Raw genomic sequence first — 22,436 nt, 5'->3', positions numbered from 1 at the left:
ATGAACTGGACATCAACTCTACATTCAGCCAATGACACCACAAATAAAACCAACAACACCAACACAACCACTGACGGTAAGTCTGTCTCTGCTGTAGATGTCCTCTCAGTTACTGTAAATTTACTCTCTCTACTTATAGTGTAGTAATGCAAGGACCTGGAATTCTGCACCTCAGTAACTATATTTTAGGACATGTCAAACAGAAAAATTAGATAAACATGAATTGAGCCATAGAAATAAAAGGACGACAGATATTTTGAAGCAGTGGTTCCCAACCTGGTGGTCACTGGGTATGTGTATATTTATATATAAATAAGTGTGTATATTGGTGTATATTATTTATGTCGCTGGGGCAACTGGGACGTTGCTGTAGCTTGTGAGGGTCTCTAGGCTTATATCTCAGTATTTCATTCACAAGAAAACTAAATGAAAAAAAGAAGTTTATTAAGTATGTATGATTGTGTAAATTTAAAAAAAATACTTAAGAAAAAGGTTGGGACCCTTTGTTTTACATTATACATTCATTGACGGCAATGGATGACAGAGAGGCATCCAGAATCAACGTGGAGGAACATAGGACTTGTCACTTAGTCACTCGTCCACTATTAATGCAATGTACTGGCTTACACGTTTTCTTTTTTTTTTTTTACAGCAAAGAGCAACTTCACATTGTATGAAGTTCAGCGGGACTGTCATTGCAACAAAACAAATATGCAACAAAGAGATTTGCTCTCTTTACAGTTGTTACGTGTAGAATTCAAACCTCCTGCACCAGGATGCGAACCTCAGATAATGTAAGTCAGTTGTTTTTGTTTATGCTTTGAATTAATAGCTGTATTTTTCCCATCAGAAGTGTAGTAAAACAGTGGTTAATACTAATAACAGTATTGGTGGTAATGGTAGCATTTGAAACTGCTAATGTTAGTAGTGGCAGCAGTACTATATGTGGTATCAAGAGATGTTTTTCTGTTTTTGTTCTCATGTTTTCTCTTATCTGTAATTTGACCAGCATGACCTTTCCCAACATGGAGGTGTGCATAGATAAGGAAACATACCTTACTGCCATTGCTCCACTGGTTTCGTGAGTACTGGATGTTTGGGTGTTTTTTAAATAAAAAAAAATCTTGGATGTTTTAAATTTTACAATCCAGTGTTATGCTGACATTTCTTCTGTGTTTCCATATATTAGAGACTTGAATGAGACGACTCCAGCTACTACTCCCTCTTTAGTGGGTAGTAAAGCGTCTGGGTTGATTTCTAACAACAGCTTAGAAGCTGCTCCTGAGAGTGAGTTTTTTTTTACTGTTTCCATCAGAAAGTCTGAAGAAAAGGATCTTTAGTCACTAACTTCATTATAAACCCAAATAATTCTCTTTATTGTACATAAAGAGAGTGCAGAGGATGCTTGCATCACAATTTTCTACTACTGGTTTTCAGCAATAACATTTTACTTTTTAAGGGTCGTGCTGCACAAAACTCTCTTCCAAAAAGATTCCTTTTGATAGTATAAAAGGATACAGGATACAGCGTCGTTCTGGACCATGTCTACGTGCTATTATGTAAGTACTAGCTATAATTATTTATTTCTCTAAAACGTGTGTATGACATGATATATTTGTAAATTAATAAGTGTCAAAATGAAAATGAAAAGTTCACTATAATCATAAGCATCACATCAGAGTGCTTGGAATAAGCCAGGAAACTTCAAACCTCATATGAAAAACACACATGGGGCTGCTTTCTCAAGCTTATTCTTACATCTCCATCGTAAAGAAATAAAGTTCTCAGTTAAACTAACATGGACATAGGGTAATATTTCTATTTGTGTTTTTTAACTACAAGTCTACTTTAAACTTTTTTCTACTTTATTTTAAGTAGTTTTTTTTCTTATTTTTTTTAAATACATATAGTTTACGCTTGCTTTGGCAATATAAATGTCTGTTTTCTATGGCAATAAAGCCCCTTTAAATTGAATAATTGAATAAGAACTAAAGAGTAAGATAAAGCAGGTTAATGAGGAATGACAAAGGGTAAAAACAAGAGCCAACTATGAGGAAAAGACAGGAGAGGAAGTGAAGTAGAGGGATAAAGGAAAGAAAAACTTCAATAAAAAAGGGATCTTTTCTACAATATTCATTAATTTACCACTTTCAGAAAACGTATTTTCTCTCAACAGATTTTCAACAGATCACCAACACTTCTGTGTAGATTGGAGGGCGCCATGGGTTCGACAGTATGTAACAGACTTTCACAAGAAGACGTTGACGAAAAAGTAAAATCCAAAGAACAAATGCTACACGGATTAAGGAATACTTGTCTTGAGTGAGTTTTTTTTCTTCAGTAATTCTGGCTGAAAGGAAAGAACCCCAATAAACCAAATGAGACAGCTTCAGTGTTTGAGTGGTGAACACAAAAGGCATACAAGTTAGTCCCAGTTGGAACATAAAGTGGTAAATACAAGACAAATGCTAATGCTCAGAAAACAGGCAAAGTGAGGAACTGACAAAAAAAGCCAAAGCTCTACTTGGTGAGCTACTGTAGCACCTCAATTGTACTTTTGTACTTCTGTTTTGAGTTGTGCTGTATGTTCTCACTTTTGTAAATGTATTATGTTTCTCACTCCATCTGTCTTTTGTCTTATGTGACCGAGCTAGCGCAACCTAACACAGTGAAGTGAGCGGTAAACCTTTATTTATCACTTAACTAAAATTAAAAACTATAGCCATTTGATTTAATTTCAATAAAAATATGCTCCAGGATGGTTTATGTCACTGTCATCAGTCTGCATCAGAACCAACCCAATACCCAACCCAATGTCAGTCGCATCAATACAGAACCAAAATTAGACTGTCCTTTGTAATCATTATTTTCACAGTTGGCAACAATGACAGCAAAATGTAAACAGACACAGTGAATAATCACCTGAGTAAGGGCCTATCCTGCACATTTCATTCATATTTTAATTTCACTTAACAGTTAGCCTATTTAGATGAGCTAGACAAACAAATATTTCAAAAAGATGTAGGCTATTACATGGTTTTCATATTTAAAAAAGCACATTCTTGGCCACATGCACTTTAAGTTCCACATTTTCTTAATATCCAAAATCTTGGCTAGTTGGTTTCTAAATAAATGTTTTTATTCAGTAGCAGTAATTGTGCAATGCCTCCTGTACTGAGACATTAACTTATTTACTTATTTTATTGGTTACTTACTTTACTTATATATCATTCAAGCCTCTGCTGAGTCATTTTTGTGTTGCTTGAGTAATGCATACTAATGAGTAAAGTCCAGCCAAATGTCACTGTGGACACTCTGGATAATATCAGCTAAAATATTTGGTCTTCTCCTTTGACATCTCAGATATCTAAACCATATAAGGCTGAATTTGGAAGAGCATTTATTTTATACATTCTATAGGGCGTGAGCTGTTGTTCTATAGGGCGTTGTTGCAGCAAAAGCTGAGTTAAAGCAAACTGACATTCTTTTAACTACAATGCCTAATGTTCGTATGTAATGTACAATGTAAGGGCAGTGACAACGCCTTTCATCATTTCCATTATGACACATATTTCAGCACCATGGACAGACAGCTGTCTAATTATCATTAGTCATTTGTCTGAACTTCACAGAAAATAAAGAAATGTGTGTCTAGTAGGCAACTAAGGGGTGTTCATATACAGTAACAACAGTCACATGACAGAACAGCTCGATGAGAGGTGGGCGGAGATTCATTCTCCTGGTATTGCAACACAACATAAAGCCAAGGCTTCAACTTCAGAACTTCCTGCTTTGCTGCTGAATGATCTGGTTATGGGCCTCCTGCAGGGTTAACAACTGCACAAAATCTAAATAAACCCATACGAGCTTGTTGGTGGCATGATCCAGATCCATGATGGGCCTCTTCACTGTCAGTAAACTGCTTTTGATGACTCTTCTGCTCCAACTGACTAAAGAGGGTGAGTTCACGGTTGATTTCGTCATAGACTTTATATTTTATTCTACTCATAACAATACTTTCTGACTAGTATCTTTCTTAATTAATAACACATAATTGTCTCTTGTAATATAATTGGAGTGATGCATTTATAATCGAAAATATAATATGATCATTAGGTATATTAAGTAGTTTTATTCCTTTGGAAAGAAAAATGGATATGGATGTGTGATGGTGGGGAATTGTTATTCTTAATTCTGTCTCATGTATAAATGTGCTTTTAAAGCTTTGGGTTTAGGTTAATGCAGTCAGGGCAAATGAATGTGAGTGAATGGAAAAATATGCAATGAGAATGTGGATTGATAACTCTTTTCAGCGTTTCAACAGTTGCACTGAATTCGGCCCATGTGAAATGAATTAAGATTGGAGGGCTGAAAGAACTTGATGTTCAGTTTTACATTTACATCCATGTATAATCTGGACTATTCATTTTTGAGACAGATATGAGAATTGATGACTGATACAAAGTGTATATTTTTCCATATATATGATACAATGTGTTTTTTACATATATATTTTTATAAATAATAAAAATAATAATAATTGGAAATAGTTTACTCTACACCAATTCATGATGGCTATAAAATGGTTGTGTTAGTGGGAATCTAAAAACAGGGTCACATATCAGAAAACCCTGCATTATGTTCCGTAAAGAAGACTTTGCTACCAGCTGAGGATATTTGCTGTGTTTTGCCATCATTTGAAACTATCTTGTCCTCTCCAGATGAAGAGTGGAAGACACACCCAACACCTGAAGCTGACAGTTCAGTGCGTTTCGGCGAGTTCTGCCTGCGTATATCTGAAGACTCTCACAGGACCAGCTCCCAGTCAGTTACCCAGCTACCCTCAAAGTCAGCTCACCCAACCAAACAGGCCACCCAACTGCCTCAACAGCCAACCACAGAGCCAGCCCATCAAGATAATCAGTCAACCGAACCAACCACACAGCCAACCTCTACAGTCTGGGATTCAGCCCAAACAGACATCCAGGAAATCAGTATGATACCAATGATGCACCCCCTTAACTTACAGAGTCATGGTGAGACCCTTTTTTCTGACATCATTTGAACCAGCCCTGGTGCACAGTTGCGTACTGCAGATTTTAGGCTCTTGTGAAAGTTGTGTAAATGTGTCTTTTATGTCCTTCAAGTTAATGATGGATGTCGCTGCCAAGAGAAAGAGAGGAAATTTCCAAACTCACTAATTATTAAGGTTGTGATATGGTTCCCCAGTGAAACATGTAACTCAACCGAAGTCATGTAAGTGCTGTGTGTGTGTGCATGTGAGATTAAGAGCATAAAACTTTATATGTTTTTAGCCATACTAGCATACAGTGACAGATATCTGTAACACACTAAAATCCCTGGATTTCAACATTCACACAATTAAAATAATATTTATAATGTTATTTTTGTTTACATTTATCATGTTCTACCCCACTCATTACACCTCGCATTTAAATTCAACACTGGTTTGTCAGTATGTGTGTGTCAAACAATCGTGTTGTCAGTTGTTAGCTGATGTCTCTCAGGCTCTTTATGATATAGTCAGTATGCAGTTAGCGGTCATGCCAGAGACAAAGTTGGTCTTCTCTAAAGAGATCCAGTAGGCAACAAAAAAAGCTACATTCATGGTTTCCATTGTGTTAAAAGTTGCAGTCGGTGTGTGTGCTAAGCACTGAAATAATTGTTCCCCATCCTGATAAAATCGCCCATAGTGCATGAACTTGCGGGCCAGTTAAGGGTCCCAGTTTGGAGCAAGGTAATTATAGTTTACTAAAACTAAACTAAAAACAAAAACTAGGTGTGAAATAATTTTTTTGTTAACTGAAATAAAAATAAAAATTAGACTTAATCTTTTTACAGAAAATGTCTTTAGTTAGGTTACATTTACCAACACAATGCATTGTTGCATATTTTGCACATGCATATGTTTTGAACCTGGTATATCTACATGACTGTGAGTCAGTGTATTTGTATTGTAATCCTGTTCTGACAATTATCCCCCATATTATAATAAAAACTAAAACTAACACTGAAACTTCTAAAAACTAAACTAAAACTAAAACATTTTTAAACAACAAAAATTTAAACCTGTAACCAGCAAACCCATTCCGGAAACTAACTAAAACTAGAGTTAACAAAAAGAAAAAAGAAAGCCAAATAAAAATACCCTATGTTAGCGGCATGATTCTAAGAATGCTAGGGTGACCAGATGTGACCAGACCTGAATTATGAGCAGCTGTGTCCTGTTTATCCCAAAAATGATATAGTAAAATTATTCGATATGAATGAGCTAAAATGAGAGCTGTCTGTTGGCTATCGGCTTGACTTGAGACTTGATGGCAAAAATGTTGAGGAGACCTGACTGATAAATTTACCCCTAAGTCTTGTTTTCCAGTGTGACAGCAAAGGACGGCAGCAATGTTTGTCTGCGTATACCCAGCTTCTTAGAATATTACATTGAATTGTCACGGTAAGTCTGTATTACCTGATATCGAACTTCTCATAGATTTCAGCAGTAACAGCTCAGTATAGATTTGTCTGATAAACTTCCATCTTAAATCATCGTATCTATGTAAAGTTAGATAACATTAGCCACAAGAAACTACTGATCATACAGGCACAAGTAAGGCTGTGGCATCAAGATCCCAGAGTGTATTTAATAGGACAAGAGTGCATTTTATTGTTTATGAATTAAAGTAAGTTTTTACTTCTTTAAAAAGTTACATAGTCTATCTTTAAATGGAGCGAAGCCTGCAAGCTAGTTCAGGCAGTCAACTCGAGCTGCGCTGATAACGGATGACATCGCCTTATATCCCATTTTCACTAACCAAGCGCTCTCCTTCCAAGTCTGGTGGGGCTATTTAAACTGACACACTTTTCCCAGTCTCCCTCTGCTCACTGTCAAATGCCGCTGTTTGCCCTGCCATCTGTATTTTGCGTGGCCTGCGAACTGTAAGCCCCCCACCACCCAAGCTTCCACTTAGGCTCCAGCTAGGCGGTTGAGGTTTTGCCACATCACTTCCGCCAATATCTTCTATGTGTAAACATATCTGCGGGGAGTGATCGAACGTCGGAGCCTAGACGCCAAAATCTGAAATCTTGCTGCTAACTGCTTAATAACTTTCAAAAAGTGCGTGAGTTGGCTGACTGAAATGTTAATGTGTAATTTTAGGCAGTCACACTTCATCACTCCATCAAGTCAACTCCAGTTCTTTCAGTTCAGCTAACTGACATTTCAGTTTGATTAGTATGTTACAGTTCAGGTTGAGGTTAATGTTCTATGTTGTGATCTGATATAAGCCATTTCCTCACTGATAAGTAGATATTAATCATCCTTTCCTGTAAGTTGACTTGTTGACACGAATATATTACTCATCCATCCTCCAGCCGCTGGTCTGAACCTGTAACTGAGGCAAGTAGCGATGAAGAGCCTTCAGTCATATCTCCTCCTCTAGTGGACCCAACCACAGAGTTACCCATAACCACTCAACTTTCTGTGATAGAAAACAACCAATTCGATGATCCAAATCCACCAACTATCATTTCAAGCTTTGTAGAAGCTGAAGAAATGGAAGACAAGCGTGTTAATGGAAAATCATCAATCGATCATCACGGAAAAGTGTCGGCTCAGTGTGAGTTGTGCCATTAAAGAGTGACAGCTTTAATTTAACATGATGAGAAATATCTTGCAGAATTGAGTAGATTAAAGGTTTGTCTCATGTGGCTTCACAGGTGAATCCTGCAACTTCATAACAAACTTGGACAGTGTTGACCCAAAGGATGTTCAGTCCCTGAATGTGAAGATGCAGTCATTTCCCTGTCCTGTCCATATTCAGTAAGGTTCCCACGACTATGTTTCACAAATTAGAGTTTTATGAAGGTGTTGTACTAATATGGATGTGTTTGGACTGAGACTTAAATTTTAAATTTTAGACACAAGAATTAGTAGAATTCAGTATTAATCATAGATACATAGATGAAGAGATTATCATTCTGTCCTTATTTTCTTATGTTTAACCAAAATGTTTTATGATGTTAAAGAAGAATGGTGGATGACCGTGGTTGACTGATATCTATAACCTGAAAACTCACATTCAAATTCACATTGTCCTTAATTTGTGTGTATAACTGTTGTATCATCATGTAAAGAGAATTAAATAATGTCTTTCATTTCTCTCTGTTGGCTCACAGTCTCATCCTGAAAAATTACTCCGATTTCTGTTTGGACTCAAACCAGTTCAATACATTGCTGAAGAAACTGGAAAATCCCCCTCCCCATGAAGATCATATTCACCAGACTCTGACAAACAGTTTGTAAAAATGTCCCTTTTACATTTGTTTGGATGTTATTTCTACAATGAGAGACTTAAAGACTCGTCCAACAGACTATACAAAAGTATGCCTGAAGCGTTTCTGTATCAATCAATTTCAGGGATTAGCTACACCCACTGCAGGTTTACATACCACCCTCGTCTAGTTTAAGCCACCCCCGATTATGGGCATAGATAATTTAGTTGTTTAAACAGATACAGATAATCGTTTAAAAAACTGAACTTGTAATGAGTAAATATTTGATTTTCTTTTATTCAACTAATTGATTAATCAACGAGTCGTACCAGCTCTAAACCGCATATATACTGTACATCTACATTGTGAAAGTTGTCCTCTATACATATCTATATATATATCATATATCTCTACAGATGGATGTCGCTGCCAAGAGAAAGAGGAGAAACCACCAACTGAAACCTTCATAATCACAAGGATTTGGCCCCCCAGTGAAACATGCAACTCAACTGAATTCATGTAAGTGCTGTGTGTATGTGTGTGTCCGATATGTAGTGTTACGGGCCCAAATTTATTTTTTGAAACTCATATTACAAACTAAGTTGACCATAACTCTTGTTTTCCAGCGAGACAGAGACGGGTGGGAATGAGGTGTGTGTGACTGCAGCTAGCTTCTTAGCACACCTTGACTTTGCCTCACCGTAAGTTAATAATATCTGTTACACACATGCACAAATATATAATATAATATAATATATAATTATTTTTGCATAATATCAAATGTGAATTTGAGTTCAAAATATTAAACAAAAAACACCTAACTCCACAGTCATTTACACAATAACTACGAAAAGTCGGAGTACTAAAGTAGCTCATTATAACTGTTCATTTCAACCCAATCAACTAATTCAGTTGGATTTTCTCCAAAAAAGATATCTGTAACACACCTTATAAAACCTTATACTTAGCCTGAAACATAATATATCAAATTATAAAACAGATTTATCACTAAATGTGAAGTAAATGTGCTTTGTTAATGCCCACTACTGACATGTGGACAAATAAAACCAACTGCATGCATGGAGCCCCCGTAGCGCAGAGATCATAATATCATTCTGCCTTGTGTTACCTTACAAAAAACTTGTTCACTTTGAACCGGCTCGTTCGCGACTGACACATCACTACTCAGTACTGTGAACATTGTATTTTGGTGGAGGCAGAAATCTCAAAACCTGATCAGATAAAACCAGAAGTATCGGCATGGTTGTGAACCACGTAAAGTAAGAGAGAATCGAGCTGACCCTTTTAAAAAATATAAAATGAAGAAAGGCAGCTATACTGCTTGTATATAATCACACCTTTTCTGTTTCTGTGACTCAGATGTTAACCATTTTTTCTTCCTGATAACCTGGTGGATGTGTTCTGAATGTAACATCAGTAATCATTTCCTGTATTACCTTGTCGATAAGACTGTATTACTCAACCTACCCCCAGCCTCCTGACTAAGACTATGACTGAATCCAAAACAGTGGATGTCTTTGACCTAGTATCTGAAGTTGAACTTGGTAAGTTTTTGCCTGGATACACCAACATCACATATTAAAAAAATACATTAATACCTAAAGTATGCTACTTATGATTTCTTATGTCAGATTAGTCCCTGTGTCACACACACTAGGACCTCTGTCAGTTGCACACTTTCAATCTGTCCATTATTCAGCATAAAAACTGTATAGTCCACACTGTGCCATCAGTTGAGTACTGCATGTGTGTGCCAGAGGGTGGGGGTGAAGCATTCCTCATTAAAAGCAAATAAAAACTGTATACACATATACTTGGAAACATCATAGATTATTCACTGATTTTTTGAGGGAGTCTTGGCGATACAATTACTGGAATTCTTCTGGAAAAGGTCAAATAACTTCAGTTGAGATAAACTACTGGGATCAAAGTGAACTGACACCTTAATGAAGTGACTGTATATATAATTTACTAATTCTAAAATGTCTATTTTGTGTTAAGTTACTGTTTAAATGTTTGTCTTGTATGTAGTCATGCGGCCCTGCGTAGTCTGTGCCAAGTTCCTGGGCAACATTGACCCAAAGGATGTGCTGTCCCTGGAGATGGATCAACCATCATTTCACTGTCCTATCCTCACTTTGTAAGTCAGCAGCTACTGTGACCACGGAGTGTAAACCTGCAATGTTAGGGACTGATTGACATCTTTTTGAAAGCTTTTCAAAACTTCAAATCAATCCTGATCAAGAGGTGATATGGTGGGCATTTGCAGATAAGCACCCCATACTGTATTTATAATATTTGTCTTTTGGTTCACAGTATCACCCTGAAAAATGGAATGGAATTTTGTGTGGACTTGTCCGATCCGGAGATCAGTACTATGCTGGAGAAGCTGGAAATGCAAGACTAATGAGGAAAAAGCCTTAAATGTGATAATTAATGTTCCTTTGATCCAGTTGGTGAAGGGGGCGGGGGGGGGATTTACTTCTGGAGAACCAGGGTGTGGTGTGGGGGTGATGCTATCCAATTTATTTGTGAGGTTATTGTTTTATGTAGGTGGAAGGAGATTGATTTATTTTCTTTCAAATATTTAGTATTTTGCTTAAAATCAATGTTAATATAAACAATTAAATATAAACATTCGATAAATAAATCTGATATTTAATACATTAAATGTTCCATCGAATTAAACTTCCAGTGTGTAACATGTAGGAGGNNNAATGGAATATAATATTCATAGACAAGTTTCATTTTCAAGTAGCTTCATTCTGATCCAGAAAGCACAAGATCAATATTACAGAATCTAGATTTGCAGTCTTTTGCAGCTGTTAAAGTAATAAAACATTTAATTGACAAATCTGTGAAAGTGTTGGGAAGTGTAAATAAGTTTAGTAGTTTAGTTTCCATTAGTTTTAGTTTTTTAGAAGTATTTCTCAGGGCCAAGAATAATAGGTGTTACCGTACAAACACAACATTTTATGAAGGCAATTGACTCACAGTCATGTAGACATCCTAGTCTAAAAGTAATTTCTCCCCGGGATTATTAAAGTATTTCTGATTCTGATTCTAGTCTCAATAAACATATGCACCAATGCCTCCTCATGCTTGTTGTATTGCCAAATTTGACCAAAATAAAAGACTAAAACAAAAGTATATTTTATATATGTTATTTTATTTTAGGTAATTTTTTTAAGCATACAATATCATTTCATTTTTCATCAAAGTCTAGTTTTAATTAATTTTACGACCATGGCCTCTACATCCACCCTTCCAGTGGGATCATGATTTTAGCATCAAAACTATCCTAATCTCCACCTTTTAAAATGCCCCAAATCAACATTTGACCTGGATTCTGGGTAGGACTGGATTACTTAATCCATATCCCAGTTTTGTAAGATCAGGATCACATATCACCCACTTTTGAGATTTAAGCCTACCCAGAGACTTCTTATCTCGATTAAATATTGAAATACTGGGCCCTGAATGCTTTTGCATGTATGTTTCTGTCCCTTTAAGTGCCAGCATCAGAGCATGTACTTACAGAGTTCACATAGAGTAGCGGCTGTAGAACTGGTCTCAGGTCCCATTTTCCTTCCCATCCTCACTGTTTAGGAGAAGATTGAAACAATGAGCCAAGCTTGATGTATATCAGCTCTCAAAAGAAACTGACAAATGATTTGGGTTCTACAGAGAACCAGAAGGCCAAGAATTATTCATGTCTTCAAATAATTGTGAATGTCCCAAACAGATGTCTGCATATACACTATAACAATAGTGCCATCTACTGACTGCAAGTGAAAATAGAATGAGATGGTAAACCAGACTTTCTACTTGTATGTATGTCTGGTCTGATAAAACTAATGAAACTGTGTTTAGCAGCCTTTATTAGTATTGATTTTGAATTGGCACTAATGTCCATGTCTGTGCCAAATGGTGGTTAGCTTAGCTTATCATACAGACTGGAAGCAGGGGCTAAAAAAACAAGATTGCAATGTTTAAAATAAGTATATATATTTTTTTTTTATAACTCCGTATACAACGTCATTGTAACTACAACACTCCAGGAAGTCACTGTGTCGCCAGCTGTTTGCCAGGAAATGAACTCCCGATAAAACTGGGAGACCATTTCCGTTTTTACATTTGTGTTTGTGAGCTTTTAACTTTAGATAAAGCTAGGCCATCTGTCTGCCTAGCTATGCTAATCATTCCCTCTAAACTATTTGTGTTTATCTAAACTCTGTGATAACTATTTTATTATAAGAGGTTCAAAAATAGACTCTAAACCACACTAAGCCTTGAAATATACCAGATATAAAGTATATCTTCTTCTTATAGCAACATACAATATGCTAATTAGTGTTATTTTTGGATCAACATAGTTTATGCTAAGCTAAGCTAATTGCCTGTGCTCCAGCTCCATACGTAGAACACAAACTTCTCATCCAACTCTCAGCCAGAAAGTGAACAAATGTCAAACCGTTCCTTTAATATGTGTTTATCTGAACTCCCTCTGTTAACCATTTTATTGTCCATTGTCCATAAACATGCCAACCAGCACCTCTGAAGCTTAGTAATTATAAGTAGGCTAGCTGTTCCCCCCTGCTTCCAGTCTGTTATGTTAAGCTAAGCGAATTGCTTCATCTTAACCCACAAACATTCAGCGTTATCAATCTTTTTATCAGACTTAGCCTAAAAACTAATAAACATATTTTTTAAAGTGTAATTTAAATGTAAATATGTAATGTAATATTAATCTAAACTCCCTGTTAATCAATGTATTGTCCAATGTAGATGTTTTGGCTGATACTGCGCAATGAGTCATTTATTCATTCATTCATTTGTCTCCCTATTCTTCTTCCATCTGCCACAGCTGAAGACAATCTCCGCTTGCCGGCCCTTCAGATTCTCCAGTTGTTCCTCCAGTTGGTTGGAGGCGTCCACAGTGTCCTCAAAGTCCCGCAGCAGGACCCTGTTCCCCAGCAGTCCACGACACTCCTTCAGCCTCAGGTTGTCTCTCTGCAGGCTGTTGCGTGCCTGCTTTGTCCTGCTCAGGAGGTCCCTCTTCTTGGCCACGGTGGCCTCCACCTCGGCGAGCTGCTCTCGCTTGGCCTGGACCTCCATCTGGCTCCAGAACAGCTTCTCCTTAATGTTTGACAGGAGCTGATAAAGCCGAAGAAAACACACAATTATTAACCAAAAATCTGATTTTATGAAGCAGCTACAGCTACTTTAATTTGTGCTTGTACCTGTGGATTCTTCAGCCTACCTCCAAGCTGCTGCTGATCTTTTTCTGCATCTTTAGCGACTCCTCATTTTGCTTTTCAGCCTGTTTTTTAAGCTCCAGCCTCTCAGCCTGCAGGTGCTCAAACTGGAGCTGTAGGGGGTCCCTGTCGTGTTCTTCCCCGTCACGGAGCTCTGCCTCCAGCCTGTGAATCTTGCTCCTCAGCTTGATGTGCTTGAGGCGCAGCTTGATCAGCTCGTCCTGGCGAAGCTGCTCTGCTGCCAGGATTGACTCTACTTTGGCCTGAGCGGCTTGTTTACCCAGGCGTCGGCTTAGAGCTGTCACGGCTACGTCCTGCTTCAGTGCCATGAACGCTCGCCATTCATTTTCCACCTGAGGACGAAGATGAGACAGTTTTTTGCCCGCTGATCAGTACACCATAAGACACACAATCAACACTCACTGGGCACCTGTAGTGGTCCCCTAATTTGGGTGCTGACGTATATATGTTGAATAACAAGATTGTTACATGTGCAGTCATATAAAAATACGTGCAGGGTACTTGCTAAAGGTTTAAATTGCTATTTCTAATAACAGTACACTGGGTTCCTACATGGTTTAAAAATACAGTTGTTTCCAGACTTTTGAGTTGTATAGGCATATTGGTTGTTCCTAAAGCATTTCCCTGTTCACATAGTGCTGAGAGCAGTATCTATGTGGCTCAGTATGCATGTCACATCCACCGAGCTCACTGCAGACCCCTTGTACTCCTTCTCCCTGGAGAGATAGGAGACCACTGAAGCCCCTGAAAACTCAAATCTTAAAGATGCCCTCCAGACATGTAATAAGACATACAAATAGTATTCTTGGATTTTGTCTCTCATATGTTTTTTCTGGAAAAAAAAGGATAATTTCTACATTAAAACCCTGTTTATACCTCATTAACAATTCCAGAATCTATAATTATGTACATTCATACACAAGATGTCTCCTACTTCACTGTAAAGTCCATTCTCAGTGAATGTGCAGTGGTGGCTTCAAGTGTCTACATCACACTCACAAAAAACTGGACCAGGATTAAGGTTGACATCCTTAGTTGTTATTTATTTATTATTACATTTTAACATAAAAAAAAAACTCTCCATCAGGACCGTGCAGGTGTGCTTTGATCAGATTTGATTGATAGTGTTGGATTGTTGCACAGAAATATGTGACCTTCTTCTATCACCTTTTACTAACTGAGCCAAAAATAGAAATGACCAAAACCGTTGGACAGAAAGTTCATATAGGACACCATTTTTGTCCTCTTTTTCCTTTCCTTTGTTAATGTGAACTTAAAAAAAAAGTGTAAAATTGGGTTAAATTGCACACTAAATACCAATATATCTCCTCTTAAAAAAGTCAATTCATTAATGTTAGTCCTAATTTTATTTCTGCTTTATTTATTTTATTACATTTTAACTTGTTTTTATCATATCTTCTCTTTATCATTTTTTTTTAATTTGACACAACTTTCGTGCACTTTCCAACATTTTTAAATGGGAAATTATCAATTTCTTTTAAGCCAATTTTCTTTTTCTTTTTTTTTTTTTTAAACCTGCACAAACATAAAGACCAACCTTGTCCAGCTTCTCTTGGGACTGTAAGCTCAGCTCCTCTGCCTGCTGCTGAGCTGTCTCTGAGTCAGCGGTGAGCTGCTGCTTCAGGTCAGTCAGGAGGCTGATGTGCCTCTCATACTCCTGCAGCTGCTCTGACCCCGGCAGCTCCCTCTCCAGCTCCACATCGTCCCCGGCTTTCTTGCGGAAGTACTCAGCCAGCTTCATCTGCAGCTGGCTGCTGTGTAGGCTGGCTTTATCTCTCTCCTCACACAGCTCCTGCAGGAGCTCCATGTATTCTTCATAGTTGATGTCTTCCTCGTCTGCAGGGGCAGCAGGAGCCGTGGGTTCCTCTTCTTCAGCCTTGTCTTCCTCCTCCTGTGTAGGACTGATGTTCTCCCTCTCCGGGCTCTCGAGGTGCAGTCTGGGAGAACCGTTGTCCTCGTTGCTGTTAACCTCAAAAACAACACTCTCCTGATAGGACATTGTCTGTCCATTGACTTCATTCATGGTCACATCCACGTCTTCACTTGTGGTGACAGCAGGGAGCTCATCCAGACTGTTCTGTTCTGGCTCAGAGGGGGCTGCTTCTTCAACAGGGGCCTCTTCAGGGGCCCTCAAACTTTCACAGTGTTCTTCATCATCACCTGATGCAGCCATTTCAGCTGGGACACCTTCTTGACTATTAACAGTAGTTAGTTCCTCCTCATTGGAGGTTTCTGCTAACACCACCCTGTCTGTGTCATTCTTCACCTCATTCTCTTCATTCTCTGGCTCTCCGTCCATTTTTCAATAAAAAACAAATAAGTATAAGTATTATTCGATGTGTCTACAGCTATAGGGCTTCTGTAGTCAATGAAACTGTTCGTTTTGTTTCGGTTGTCCTGGAAACTGGCTTCGGGAGCCAATCAGAGGCGGCGCTGGCCTTCTCGCTCATTAATATTAACAAGCAGGATGTGAGTAGGTCGCGCGGCGAGCCTCGCGGTGCGCAGGCGCGTAGCTCTGCCTCCAACAACAAGAAGCAGGAGCCAGGCAACATGGCCGACCTGGGGAAGAAGTACTGCGTGAACTGCCTTGCAGATGTTACAAACCTGCGGCTTCGCTGCACCGACTGCCCCGATATCGAGCTGTGCCCGGAGTGCTTCTCGGCGGGCGCAGAAATCGGTAACCACCGGAGATGGCACGGCTACCAGCAGGTCGACGGCGGTCGGTTCTCTCTCTGGGGTCCCGAGGCAGAGGGAGGATGGACCAGCAGGGAAGAGCAGTCGCTACTCGATGCTATCGAGCAATATGGATTTGGAAACTGGGTACTTTTAAGTTACTTAACTTAATGTTTCTCTACAGTACGACCAAGATGGCGACAAGTGTTTTGTTTAAAGTGCTCGTTAAACATGAAGAGTAAAAGTTAGCTGGTAGCGATAATGTTAAGGTAACGATAACGACCTTTATGATAATCCATGTTCCTATCGCACTGTCGTAAAAGTTGGACGAGTTTAAATATGAGTGTTTGTATGTTTTAACTTCTGTAACTCTTGACTCCTAAACAACCCCGCAATTATATATATATATAACACCATATAAAACAATGCTTTTTAACAGAATCTTTATTATATTACAGGCACAAAAAGGAAGACGTTATTATATTTCACATTGAGAGTAGGAGCCAACGTACATACCCTCAGGTTGGGCATAAGAAATACACTTAGGAACATGATCTAATCCATAATCTAAATATATGCAGTGGTAATGATGGTAATATACTGCACAGTCAGTTATAGTAGTAGGTTAGGCAGTTGTAACCTGTTTGTAGAGGAGAACTCTGAATTTGTGATATATATTTTATTTCTATATCTCATTCTTTAGCATTGGACCCGTGGTTCCCAACGTTTTTTTCTTAAAGGAGCCCTTTTCTGTATTTTATGCATATTTCATATTATATTCAATTCATAACACAAACAGTAGAGAACAGCTGATACAATGAGCCCAAACAGTGAACGCAATAACTGCAGGAAGTTTGTGTAAAACCAGTGATTTAACTGATTTCCTGTGATTGTTGCATCAGAGATTTCTCTGATATTTTTATACAATTCTGTCTGTATAATGTGTTTAAAAAATGTCCAACAATCATATATACTTAATAGGCATCCTTTTGACTAATCCAGTGTGTCAGCTCCTTGTTGTTTTAAGCTTTCTGAAGCAGGACGAGGCTGTTGAGCAGAGAGGGAAGGCTCTGTGAATACGGCTTGTGTTCAGGTCTTCACTGTGCCTTTATCCTGTGAGAGTTTTTTATATCATAAAAAATGATCTGAACTTTAAAAATAACTATCATTTAGTTTTCTGCACAGAAATGAATGATACTTGAGATACAGGCCAACTGTATATTTAAAAAAAATGGTTTTCTTACACCTCACAACACCTTACACCTTAAAGTTAAAAAGGGCTCTGGAGTGGGGGTCAGGTACCCCAGATCAAACCTGAGTTCTTGGAAATATACTGTAAAAAAACAACAACTTATAATTTGGCACTTATTATTGGAAATTCCTTAAAGGAATAGCTCAGTCTAAACCCAAGTCAGTATTAATTCATCATTTACTTGAGCTGACTTTACTTTTCCCTATTGTTGTTTTTAAATAAACGACCTGAAAACTGACATGGAAACTATTTGGAACCTTAAAATAAAATGTTCTATATATCCCGATTTCCCAGAGCCTAGGGTGACAGTCCAAAACTCGAAGGTATTCAATTTACAAACGTGTTACAGACAGAACAGCAGAAATTCCTCACATTTGAGAAGCAGGGACCAGAGGCTGTTTTGCATTTTTGCTATAGATTACTTAAATATTGATTACCAACAATCTTCCCAATTTTCTCTGGATCAGCTAATTGATTATTTCAGAACTACTCTGGACTGTAGTCTGCTAAATAACATTATGAGCAGCATGCTGTTGTAATTCTTCCTCTGTGTTCCTTAGTAACAACTTCCTGTGCCTCTTGTCTTCCAGGAGGACATGGCCACTCATGTCGGAGCATCCCGAACTCCTCAGGAAGTCATGGAACACTATGTCACCATGTACATCCATGGAAACCTGGGTAAGGCTTGCATCCCTGACAGCATTCCCAACCGGGTGACCGACCACACCTGCCCAAGTGGGGGTCCCTTGTCGCCCAGTCTCACCACCCCGCTCCCTCCGCTGGACATCAGCCTGGCTGAGCAGCAGCAGCTGGGCTACATGCCGCTACGTGACGACTATGAGATTGAATATGACCAGGACGCAGAGAAGCTCATCAGTGGGCTGTCTGTGAACTACGACGACGAGGACGTGGAAATTGAAATGAAACGTGCCCATGTGGACATGTACGTGCGCAAGCTCAGAGAACGCCAGCGACGTAAGAACATCGCCCGAGACTACAACCTGGTGCCCGCGTTCCTGGGCCGAGACAAGAAAGACAAGGAGAAAGAGAAACCAGGAACGCTGGGAGTCATAGGCACTGCTGGTGGTGTGGGTGGGGCAGGAGCTGGCGGTGGCACAGTCGGAGCAGGTTCCACAACAGCGGCAGGATCAGGTCCTGTTCCAAGCACACCCAAAAGAAAGATCACCAAGGAAGAGAAGGAGCAGCGGGTCCGGCTGCGGGGGCTCTGCCAGTTCATGGCCCATCGGGAGTTTGAGGACTTCTTTGAGAACATGCATAAGGAGCGCGTGCTGAGGGCCAAGGTGCGTGAGCTGCAGCGCTACCGGCGCAATGGCATCACCCGCCTGGAAGAGTCTGCTGAATATGAGGCCGCACGACACAAACGGGAGAAACGCAAGGAGAACAAAAGTGTGGTCACCTCCAAACGGGGCAGCGGAGGAGGGGGCGGGCTCGGCTCTGGGATGGGACTCGGGGGTGGAGCTGGAGGGGGAGGAGGTGTTGCTGGAGGATTGGGGGTTGGTGGTGGGATCAAAGAAGAGGGCAAGGATGGCGAGTTTGCCGCCATTGAGAATCTGACAGGCTTTGAGCTGCTGTCAGACAGGGAGAAGGTGCTGTGTAACTCTCTGAACCTCAGCCCAGCTCGGTACCTGACTGTCAAAACCATCATCATCAAAGATCACCTGCAGAAAAGGCAAGGCATTCCGGCCAAGAGCCGGTTGCCTAGCTACCTGGACAAGGTCCTCAAGAAGCGCATTCTCACCTTCCTCACGGAAAGTGGATGGATATCCCGAGATGCCTCTTAGCAGTCCGTCTTTGGTCAGGAAGTAATGAGCTGATGATCGCTATAAGCTCTGTAGGCGGGAAAAGACTACTGACATTCACCTTTTTTTTTAAGGTGACCTTGTGAATATGTACATTGCAAAGGAAGAAGATGCCCCCACTGGATTTGTATATTTTCATACCTGGGCTAGGAACAAAAATAAGTCTTTATTTTTTACATTTGGAATGGGACGGGGTGAAAAATATTTGCTGGTAACTAGGATGCTAACATTTGCGTAGATGCAGAGATATTTTAGTGTTCTTACAGCAGGCTCATTGAAGATGTCTATGGAGAAATACTATTTAGAATCCAAACAGCTGCAGGGCAAAAGCCATTTCATGCTGAAAAGACAGGGAAATAAGAAAGGGTGAATGTCTGACAGCACGGCACTGAAGGGTGACAGAAATAATCACTGTTGTTATTTTTCAGGCTCTCTCAAACTCAAAAGCTAATTTGGTCAATTTGGTAATTGTTTGGTCAGTTAAAGCTGGACTCTCAATTATCTGTCCTATTTTTCCTTCTTACTGCCTACAAATGAAGGAAAAGAAAAAGCAGGAGGGTTCAACCGTCGTCTAGCTTTCTGTCTGACAGATATAGGTTGACATAGAGCGAGACTGATAAAGCAGCCGGGCCGATGGAATTACTGATGTTAGCTTAGCACTGACATATGTCAGCCAACCAGTAGCAAGTAATGTCAGTACAGAAATGCCAAAGAGTATGCTGAGAGATAAATTAGAAACAGTGTTGCCATTACATAGTCTGTCCACCAAAGGGCGCTGGCAGGTTTTTTTTTGACTGTAGAATGTCTCACCTAGTGGTCACAGTGCTTAAATGATGTTACTGTGTTGGAAAAAAAACTAGCATCAGCTGATATATAACTCTTAAAGCCCCTGAACACTTGGCATAAGATCTTGTGTATTTTATTATAACATTAAAAATCCATGCTAAATAATCCCAAGTTTAAAAAGCATCTTTAGGTATTATTTATTAAGAGTTTAACACTCAAAAACTCAGCTCATCAGTTTCGTCAGGACTGCGTGTGATTTGATGGACAGTTACCAAACAACCCAACAAGCCGCAACCAATCAAAACCAACGAGAAGAGCACAAAGGAAGAAATGTGTGGGAGTATCCATAGTGAGAGAGTACGTTTTCAGGGCCTTTAAATTGACCTCAAAAATCCTGCATGGGTCGGGCTCTAATCTGTATTTATTTACATGTTTAAGTGTGTCAACAGAAATTCGAATGGAGGAGAAACTCTTTTTCTCCACTTTGAATTTGGCCCAAAATGTATTTATTTTTACCGAAGCATCCAGTGCAGCTTTAAATGTTCTGCTGTCCACATACAAGTGAAGAAGCTGAACCTGTGCAGGCATCAACCAATAATACTTAAAAGGCTTCAGTACAATTCCAAAATGATTGTTTTTTGTTTACCAAGTGTGTATGCATGGCGGGCTAATATTACACCTCTTTACCTTCCACACTGAGATGGCAGCGTTTCTCCTCATCGCATGCTTTTGAGTTTGCTAATGCTAGATGTGCAACTAGTAATTCTTTTCATTATCGAAAAATCTGTTGATCACTTTCTACATTAATAGATTAGTTGTTGGGGCCGTAAAATGTCCAGAAATTGTGAAAAATGTTTGTCACTGTTTCCCGAACATAGTCAGTTTACTGTCATAGAGGACTAAAGCCACCAGAGAATATTCATATTTGAGAAGCTGAAATCAAGAGAATTTGGACGTTTTTTTCTTCGTTATTAATCGATTATCAAAATAGTTGGCAGTTTATTTAATATTTGACAACTTGAATCAACTAATTGTTGCAGCTAACACCAAACACCGGCCCACTTCACATGCTTCCCAGATGGTCTGTCAAAGCAGATGTTACCTGCAGCCTATCATTAGTTTTTCAAAGGTACCTTCACTTTGTCTCGAGGGCAGAGCCATTAACAGCAGCACTGGTGACTCATTCTTGTTTTGCTGCTTTTTCTGCGAGCCGAGCTGAGCAGCGGCCATTGTGCTATTTAAATGTAAATGAAGTTATTGAATCGGCTGTCATTTCACAGCAGGCGCTCTAAAATCACAGAGAAGAAAGACATGCGAATGTGTGGATGTTACCTAAGCTGGAATATGTGCTAGATTCATATTCTTTGCCTCTTTCCTGCGTCTGTATCTGAAAAGTTTTGGGGTGAAATGCAGGTAATGAGTGGCATTAGTTGGGAAGTGATAGGCATGCATTAAAAGCGGATCTTTTTTTGTAGTCACCAGAGAGGAATGGGCTCCTCTCTGTTGTAGAACTTGTACATGTGAGATTGTGGATCAACTGTGGAGGGTGTTAAGATTCCGTTATGATCAAAATCAGTCATTCTTACTCACATTTCCTCAATGTGGTGCTCCAAACCATGTCCTATTGTAGTCAAACACTACAGCAGATTTTAGGGGACAGCAGGTTTATTCTATACTTCTCATATTGTCAACAAATCCCATGAATAGACCAAAACCAACAATGAATTGATTCTACCATCAAGTGTTGTTTGGCTCCCCAAAGCCTAATATAAACCCATCAGTGAGTGAGCTAGCGCTCCAAATGTGCATTAATCAGGAGCTGAAAATAGTGTCCAACAAATGCACTGTTTTCTCCTGTTTGTTAAAAACCACAGATAACAAAAAATAAGAAGCTGTTCTACAGAAATGAATGAGCCTTTATGAAAAAGAACATATTCATGACACATTCTTCTAGAAGGCTTACATCCTCCATAGGAACCAGTGGGCTTGGGGCTGAATGCTGCAGAGCGAAGGGGAGTTGGAAACAAGGTGCGAACCTTTCTTTTCATGGGATTTGTTACAATAATAAAAAGATTAACTATTCATCTAAGTGCTTTTCAGCTTGCGTTTTGTTAATCGACTCCAGGCCTGTGGTACATTTAGAGCAGTGGTTCTCAAACTTTTTGCTGTCAAGGACCCCCAAACTGATACACATCAGGCTGCAGACCTGGATTTGATAAGATGTAGTCTCTAGGACCCCCGACTGATAAAATGTTGTTATTCCATAATTGTCTGTAAAACCTATGAACAGAATAA

At 39.3% G+C, this 22,436-nt stretch overlaps 3 protein-coding genes across 3 annotated transcripts; 2 read left to right on the top strand and 1 right to left on the bottom strand.

Annotated features, from left to right (window-relative positions):
- Nucleotides 1-3,801: 3,801 nt before the first annotated feature.
- Nucleotides 3,802-10,764, top strand: LOC118338022. Its single transcript, XM_035675178.1, has 12 exons — nucleotides 3,802-3,959; nucleotides 4,722-5,036; nucleotides 5,148-5,256; nucleotides 6,398-6,472; nucleotides 7,390-7,634; nucleotides 7,735-7,837; nucleotides 8,194-8,312; nucleotides 8,706-8,808; nucleotides 8,916-8,990; nucleotides 9,784-9,854; nucleotides 10,342-10,450; nucleotides 10,627-10,764. Exons 1-12 carry the CDS (start codon nucleotides 3,893-3,895, stop codon nucleotides 10,715-10,717), a joined length of 1,482 nt encoding a protein of 493 aa, XP_035531071.1. The 5' UTR covers nucleotides 3,802-3,892; the 3' UTR covers nucleotides 10,718-10,764.
- Nucleotides 10,765-11,488: 724 nt separating this feature from the next.
- Nucleotides 11,489-15,930, bottom strand: ccdc96 (coiled-coil domain containing 96). Its single transcript, XM_035675176.1, has 3 exons — nucleotides 15,148-15,930; nucleotides 13,574-13,921; nucleotides 11,489-13,467 (listed from the first exon to the last, which is right to left on the bottom strand). Exons 1-3 carry the CDS (start codon nucleotides 15,907-15,909, stop codon nucleotides 13,138-13,140), a joined length of 1,440 nt encoding a protein of 479 aa, XP_035531069.1. The 5' UTR covers nucleotides 15,910-15,930; the 3' UTR covers nucleotides 11,489-13,137.
- Nucleotides 15,931-16,124: 194 nt separating this feature from the next.
- tada2b (transcriptional adaptor 2B) lies at nucleotides 16,125-22,354 on the top strand. The gene is made up of 2 exons (XM_035675175.1): nucleotides 16,125-16,430; nucleotides 18,126-22,354. Exons 1-2 carry the CDS (start codon nucleotides 16,161-16,163, stop codon nucleotides 19,335-19,337), a joined length of 1,482 nt encoding a protein of 493 aa, XP_035531068.1. The 5' UTR covers nucleotides 16,125-16,160; the 3' UTR covers nucleotides 19,338-22,354.
- The last annotated feature ends 82 nt before the right edge of the window (nucleotides 22,355-22,436 follow it).

The sequence above is a fragment of the Morone saxatilis genome, unplaced genomic scaffold (assembly GCF_004916995.1).
Source record: "Morone saxatilis isolate NCDOM2014 unplaced genomic scaffold, NCSU_SB_2.0 Contig4, whole genome shotgun sequence".
Lineage (NCBI taxonomy): Eukaryota > Metazoa > Chordata > Actinopteri > Moronidae > Morone > Morone saxatilis.
This window is presented reverse-complemented; position numbering and strand designations above follow the sequence as displayed.